Below are 7,686 nucleotides of genomic sequence, written 5' to 3'. Positions count from 1 at the left end.
TCAGAGTGGGAAGTTGAAACGCCTAATAACAAGAAGGCATTTCCACAAAGGATACAACTATGGCCATTAAAAATTAAAGCATCTTAACACACATACTGACCAGAAAACTTTGAAAATAAATACTAAGTATTCACATGAACCTGCACATAGCATTATATATATTTACAGCAGAAAACCTAACTATAATTACTCCTTTTCCCTTATTCTATCTCAAGGGTGTAAGACGAATCACTTCTAACTGCGAAATCAATGAACGAGAAAAATATTATTTTTCTCATCTGGAACAGAAACTTGCTAAACTAATAGTACAGAGACTCAAACAAGTACATACCTTGTCAGAAACCAAATCAAACACAAGGGCAGCTAGTCAGTGACACCTATTAGGCTTCATTGCTCTCATTCACTTCATCCAGTCAGGAACCATCTTAGATTTCCCCGGCTCAGATGGACCACCAACTACCTGACTTTCACTGGCAGGAGTCGAACCTGAACCACTTGTTAACATTGCCATCAGACTTCCCCCATGTACCCTACCTTCCGGCAGCGAAACTGGACCTGGTGGCAGCCCTGCTTCCGCTGGAGGAAAATGAACCTGTGGTGGTAATTGCACTGCTATTGCTGGATGTCCATAACCATTTGAATCAAAACCACTCCAGCCTGCAAAAGTCCCTCCACTGCTGCTCATATTCATGACATCAACATGCATATCTTCAGTTACCACCTCTTTCATCTTCTCAGGTTTGCTAGGCTTTGGTTCTTGGACTGCAAGCCCCAGTGTTCCAACCCCATGCACCCGCCTGTCCTGCACTAGGGCACTATGGGCAGCACATAGACCGGTCTTTCCCCGAGCAAACCGGTCACACAGAGCACCTTGGCCAGCAAATTCAAAATTTGGTTGGCCCCATGAGCACCGCTTACCTCCACCATGCGCCTTGCAGAAGTCAGTGCTGCCTTGAGCACTCTTCCTGCATCCTTCAAATTTGCATCTTTTGCCCCCACCATGACGAACACAGTAGTCTGTCCGCCCCCTAGCACTCTTGGTGCACTCTGGCACAGCACATCTCTTGCCACCTCCATGAGCAACACAAAAAAGGGTGCCTCCATGCACACTTTTTGGACACATTCCACCTCCTTGGAATGAACACCTCTTTCCTCCACCATGGCCCTTGCAGAAAGCTGTGCTCCCTTCTGCGCCCTTCGTACATCCTAAAACTGTGCACCTCTTGCCGCCACCATGAGCCTTGCAGAACATTGTGCTCCCCTGAGCACCTTTTGAGCATGCTGGAAACCGGCAGCGGCGTCCACCTCCATGAGATATGCAGAGACCAGAGAAGCCTTCTGCACTCTTTGTGCAATTCTCTTGCTGGCACCGCCTGCCACCTCCATGTCGGATGCACAAACCAGACTTCCCTCTTGCTGCTCGGGTGCAACCCTCATGACTGCACCGTCTTCCACCACCATGGGCAATACAATACTCAGTGCGGCCTTCAGCACTCTTTGTGCACCCAAGATATTGACAACGGCGACCACCACCATGGGCCTTGCAGTAAACAGTACGGCCCTCAGCTCCCTTCTGACAGCCAGCTTTCTGACACCTCCTGCCACCACCATGGGCAATACAAAGGCCAGATGCACCTCTGGCTCCCTTTCCACATCCTGCAAACTGACAGGTCTTTGTGCTACTACTGCGATGCTGTTGCTGCTGAGTAACCCCAGAAGTACAGGTGACTGAGCTTTTTTGACTGGTTATCATCGTTGTTGAAAGGTCTGGAATGACAGGAACTGAATCTGTTTTGTGGGGTATGGGCAACTGGTTTTGAATCAAGCTAGTCTCTTCACCATGCACAAAATGCAATGGAAGTATGGCATTTCCTAGTTTCCATCGAGATGATGTCGATCCTTCATCCACAAGTGGGCCGGTGCTAGCCATCAATGGCATCTCAAAGTTGTTTTGGGATGGGGTAGAGCCAGGAGTGACACTGGTGATATCAGATTCAGCAGGCCCAGTCGAAAGACTTAATTCCAGGTCAAATTTGGGTCTTACTTCCAGTGGCTTCAAAGTAGCACCAGCTGGTTTCTTTGGGCCTCGTGCTTTCTCATTACCAAGATGGAGATCAAAATCTAGGCCAATATCCATTGATGACTCCTCCTCGTTTTCTTTTGCTGAAGACATGGTTGTGCAAGCAGTCGCTGAACTTCCCTTGCTCTCAGAAGAACTCGGTGAACAACCTAACCCAAGAACCAGCAAAGAACCATCCTCAAAGCCAACGGATCCATCAATTGCACTCCATTTCCTCTTGGTTCCCTTTGAGGCAAAGTAAGGGAAAGTGACACCAGGTGAATCAAGCCGTAAGATAGTGTCTGCACAATAATCAGCTCCAATTCCTCCAAAATTATTCATTTTCCTTAGATTCTCAAATGCATTTGAGGAAGGGTTAGCAGAAAAACCCAAATGTCGAAACCTTGCATCCATTTGGTATCGGCTGAAAACACAATACCCTTATCCAGACCAAACTCCGATGTGAAAAAATTTAAAAGAAAAAAGCTGACTGCCTGACTTCCGGGGCAAAAAATAACAAAGAACAAAACTAAGCTACTCTCTGAAAGAGTACATCCCACCCCCACTTACAAACCCTGAGGTATCACAGCGATCCATTTTTTTTGGATTAGTTTTTCTTGGTTGGGGGGAGGAGTTGGGACTTTGCCTAGTCAGCAGAAGCAGCTGAAGAATCCACAAGGAATCAAATGTCTCACCATAGCATCACAAATGCCAACATCCTGTTCCAACAAAAGAAAAACCATTAGGAAAACAAAATGGCAGCGTGGAAAAATCACGAGTAGGTTTAGAAATGGGACCATGATCTTGAATGTCAATTTCAGAATTTATTCAATCACCAAAATTTTGGAAATGGGCCTAGCATAACAAAGACTAGGAACGGCCTCTCCGCTGTGAGACATGATGATTCAACAAAAATTTTTAGGCCCGGTACTATTTGTCAAGAAAATTGTCTTTGACGAAGAGTGCAGTTCAATAAAAGGATTAGATGATCGGATACAAAACAATCATCCACAATTTATACTAACTTTTAATGCGACAAATTGTTGCATTTAGAAAAAGAAAGAAGACGAATGAGAGATCAAACTGTGAACTCATCAGCTCTTTGACACAAATGGCTACTAAATTTAGTTCAGGCTATTGTAGTTGATATGTAACATTCATTTCAATCCTCCCAAATACACATTCTAAACAAATTTGAACACAGTTACTGGTTAATGTAGTCATGCTGATAAACAATTAATGCCCACTCCTCTTTTTCCCATGCACTATTTCCAAGATGTTTCCAACGGCTACATTCCAACGACTACTTCTCCCTTCTCCTATATATATTTGTATTGTGAAGTATTGAAAAAAAAAAAGAAGAAGAATTTGAGTCCCCATTTGAGTTTTAGGTCTTCTTGTGGTTGAGTGAGTCCCCAAGAAACCCTAGAGTTAAGTGGTCCTCTTTGACCCTCGAAATTTCGACAATAAAACTCTTCTATCTTTTCAAGTTTATTTTGAGCTGCATCAGTGGTCTAAGTATCTGACTTACACAACACAAAAAACAGATTGTCGTTCAGCAGCAGGTTCTTCTTAAGATTGGACGTTTGAGAATATAGGAATTCTTGTTTCACCTCTTGGGCATGCTAATGCAGGAGCATCATAGGATCCACACTGTGCAGCCAGGATTTGCTCCACAGAGTATAGGACCAATTTTTGTATACAAGTTCATCAATGTGATTTTATTGACATCTGCATGAGGGTTGAATAGTAGGTCACATAGGGTTCTTTAACTGTCCAATATTTTTATTGTAAAATTATCAGGTAGTCGACGCCTTGTTTGAGTCGATTATGTTAAAATATTTTATTGTCCAGCCATCCTATGCATGGGCTACAATCCTTGAAGTTAGGAGTTAGTTGACTAATGTTACAGGAAGTCTAGAGTTCAAATAGGAATTCTGATTTCCTATTATCAATAAGTAATCACCCCCCTTTACGACCGAATTAAAATAAAAAATATTGATTGGTTATACTTATTGCCTGAAAGTTGCAATGTTTGGCTGAATTTCTTACCTGCAGGCTGATCTGATCAACCTGCATCACATGCTAAAGGTGTCAAGCAAACACAGGGCAGCTCTACATAAAATCTAACAAGGTTGAACCATTCCCTTGTCATGCTTGTGGAGAAAGTACAGATAACAGATTCTTCTAATGAGAATGTACTTCTGCCATACTAGAAGAGTATAAAAAAGAAATTTCATCTGCATGTATCTCATTAATCATCAATGCATTTAACAACATTCAAACAATAAACTTCAGCGAGTTCAATCACTTCATTCCAGAAGAGCTAAACCGGATGTGTATATCAACGTCTTTTTATGTGAAAGAGAAAGCAAAATATATTTGTACCCAAACAAAGAAGGGAAGCTGACAACATAAAAAGCATTCCCACCATTTCATTCTTCTGTTTCATTTTTTAACCCTCACAGGAGGAAGGGGGAATGAAGGGGAGGGGGTATTGAAGTATCATATGAGGCAAGGATAGTTGACTGCTACTCCCACTCCTAATAAAGAAGCAGCACAGATCATCCCAAAGGTGTAAACACACAATACAGCTAATATCCATGTAAGGGAAGGCTACATGAACCAGGTTGGGGAAAAGGACATCCTCTGTACTGCATGGCATAATGGAATGAAATTCAGATATATTTAGGGGTATGGATACCAATCAATAATTTCTCCTAATAGATATCCTAGGACCAAAATTGACACGGTATGGAAATCCTACAGAAAAGAATTAAGTCAGACAATAATGTGTCTTTTGGGAGTCGACTCATCAGAAATACCTATTAAACGGTGGCTTCCAACACACTGTACACAAGAAGTATCAATATGATGCATGCAGAAAACTTTAGAGTACAATACCGGATGAGTAACTCTAGGGTTCCTCAAACAATAGCATAGTTGTAAGAATTTTATAAATTCTTTACACAAAGGTTTGTAAGATTGCCAGATAAGCAATCTTGTTATGAGAGAGAGAGAGAGCAGTACACCCGAGTTGAAGGAAGTAGATCATAATACAAGCACAGAGCATGACATCTCATGTGCAATCAAACAGTAAGGAGACGCACCAAACCTTAATGAGAAAAAAGTACAGGACAGATTTTGAGCCTCTAAGAACAATATCAGAACCAATCATTAAATGTCAAAGGGATTTTGTTGAACCTCCATTAAACTAATCATACATATGAAGCACAGCAGAAAAATTGGAGGATCTGTACCTTCCAAACAGGTGACAATGGCTGGACAAGACAAAGGTAATGGTTGGGAGTAAGTTTCAATTTGTCCAATTAATGGTTATCAAGTTCCAAGATCGGCAGCCCAAGGTTCACCAAGGATGATGAGGAATCTTATCATATATTTCTCCTATATGATCATATGTCACAAGTGAAACACTTAAGTCTTGGGTCAGTGGCACTCAACAGTACAATAAGGAACTCAACCCTCCCTCCTAATTGCTGCAAATTGGGATTATCACAGCTGCAATAAACAAACCCGAACTACAGCTACTAGTGCTTGAGAATCATAGAGGAACTGATCCCTCAAGAAATTAAGAGCTACACAGCCGAAATGTAGATGATGCAAGAAACAAACTTGAAAATGCCATCCAGATTTGCCTATCGAAAAAAGAAAATAGGAAAAAAAAAAATCCATCCAGACCTCATATGGATAAATCAAGAGTACTTGTATACAAAGGATGAAAGCCCTACCAAAGTAACAAAAAGCAAGATGCAGAAAAGAAAAGGGAGAAGTTATAACATACCACCAATTTCTATTCCCAGGAACAGCACAACGAATTGATATAGGTGAGGCAATGAATTGTCACACCAGAAAACCTTTTAAGTTGTTGAAAATCTAAATGATCTGAAAAAAAAGAAGGAAAAACCAATTTTAGATGTAAAACAACAGGAAAATCTAAATAAAAAAGTGCAAGGGTTGACAGATTAAGATAGCAGGGGAACTAGTTTACAATGACAACAATAAATAACTGTAGATGTATCTGTTATTCATGTCACAGGATGAAAACAAAGGTAGAATTGATTGGGAGAAACTTATTATTTATAGGAATTGATAAAACCGATGAAAAGTTCCAGCTCCCTCACTGTTATCTACAAAAGCATAAAATAAATAATGAGGTTCAATTAACTAATAAGTAGTGAACGGATCCAGAAGACAAAAATCCACAGATTACAAATCAAATCGAGGAAATGAGGGAGGGAGGGAATGGAGGAAAGTGGATAGGAAAGCATGGAAATACTAGAAAAAGGAATTATTTGCACAAAAGAAAGGGGGAGGGGAGGGAAGAGTGGAGAAGGGACCTATAACCAAACTTCTTAAGCTGTAGAGTGTCATGGCCTGAGTACTGAATCAAATGATCCTACTTTCTGAATACTCGTCATCCCAAACATGAAGCACAAGATGTCCTGGGATCAAGAGTATCAGGAGTCAGGACAAAAAACCAAGACGATGGACGGAGGAACCACTTATTTCTCGAACTAATTCACATCGAAACACCACAAATTCTTCAGAAAGTCTAATTAAAACCATCAGCGGTGAAACCTCAATCATATTTCGATTTTGAAAGACTAGATGGAAGGGAAAAGCCTATTAAAACTATTAAAAGAGAGAAATCTCAACCAGAGACACCAGAAGAATCGATGCATGCACTCCTGGCATTGAGAAATCAGAATTTCAATAAACTTCAATAATACATCGACTGAGAGACTTATTTTTTCAAGTTAAATCACACCGAATTACACAACCTCTTTCAAAGAATTCACTCAAAAACTGTGGAAAGAGTGAAGCACCAAAACAGGTACAATTACGAAATCAATAATGGAAAATTCAACAAGAAACTTAAAAATGGAACTATGACGATAAGAGTTTAATTCAAAATCAAACATTTACCTATCTACACAAAAAAAAGAGAAAAACTTCTCTGTAGATTCGATTGAAAACGAAGTGCTCCTAAGAAATCAACACCATAAATCTAATGCCTTCTAACAAAGCTTACAAGCTTGAGTAAGAAAATCAGATCTTAAATAAGGCAAAAATCGAATAAATCACAGTCGAAAGAACAACTATACCTCAAAGCATTGTGTTCTTCAGCTCGAACTCACACATGATCTACCGAAGAAAATGAATCTATAGATAATGAAATCAGGGTTCCCAAATGCCGGAACAAACAAGGGAGAGAAGAGGGAAGATGAGCGGAGGAGACAGAAAAAAGTAAATAAGAAGGTGTGGCAACGCGGGGGCGAAATAAGAACAAAGAGCGTCCGTTAAGAAGAACGCTGTGCGTTCAAAGTTTAAAGAAACTTTACAATAAGGACACACGGTCACTACTCACTACCGCTCGCCATGTGTTGGACGGCTGGATGATCGAATAGGAGGGGCCATCGCGTGGTGATACGATGGGGTGAAACGCGATACCGCCACGTCATCCATGACGTGAGATATTCCACGTAGGCAAATTTGCTAGTCACCGTTCATGGTGCGCCGGATAAGGTCGTCATCCACGTGGTTGACTTTGATTCGCTAGTGGACTTCAGTTACCTTGGGAGTTAGGACTCGTTTACAATGGCGGG

The 7,686-nt window shown here is 41.0% G+C and overlaps 1 protein-coding gene across 3 annotated transcripts; it reads right to left on the bottom strand.

Annotated features, from left to right (window-relative positions):
• Window positions 1–10: 10 nt before the first annotated feature.
• LOC122665029 lies at window positions 11–7,275 on the bottom strand. 3 transcript variants are annotated; one of them, XR_006333419.1, is made up of 5 exons: window positions 7,186–7,275; window positions 6,430–6,522; window positions 5,862–5,962; window positions 332–2,778; window positions 11–140 (listed from the first exon to the last, which is right to left on the bottom strand). XR_006333419.1 is itself a non-coding variant. In XM_043861086.1 (4 exons), the coding sequence occupies exon 4, from the start codon at window positions 2,471–2,473 to the stop codon at window positions 401–403; it is 2,073 nt and encodes a 690-aa protein (XP_043717021.1). In that variant the 5' UTR covers window positions 2,474–2,778; window positions 5,862–5,962; window positions 6,430–6,522; window positions 7,186–7,275; the 3' UTR covers window positions 162–400. The 3 variants fall into 3 exon arrangements, 2 of the variants coding, with proteins under 2 accessions (XP_043717021.1, XP_043717023.1); XM_043861086.1 differs by lacking the exon at window positions 11–140 and having other exon boundaries at window positions 162–2,778; XM_043861088.1 differs by lacking the exons at window positions 11–140; window positions 6,430–6,522 and having other exon boundaries at window positions 162–2,778; window positions 7,186–7,214.
• Window positions 7,276–7,686: the final 411 nt, after the last annotated feature.

The sequence above is a fragment of the Telopea speciosissima genome, chromosome 6, assembly GCF_018873765.1.
Source record: "Telopea speciosissima isolate NSW1024214 ecotype Mountain lineage chromosome 6, Tspe_v1, whole genome shotgun sequence".
In the NCBI taxonomy this organism is placed as follows: domain Eukaryota; kingdom Viridiplantae; phylum Streptophyta; class Magnoliopsida; order Proteales; family Proteaceae; genus Telopea; species Telopea speciosissima.
The sequence above is the reverse complement of the archived record's forward strand: the minus strand, read 5'-3'. Positions and strand labels throughout refer to the sequence as shown.

Coding starts and splice junctions, on each gene's coding strand:
- LOC122665029 (XM_043861086.1), bottom strand. CDS start 2,473: ATGGATGCAAGGTTTCGACATTTGGGTTTTTCTGCTAACCCTTCCTCA.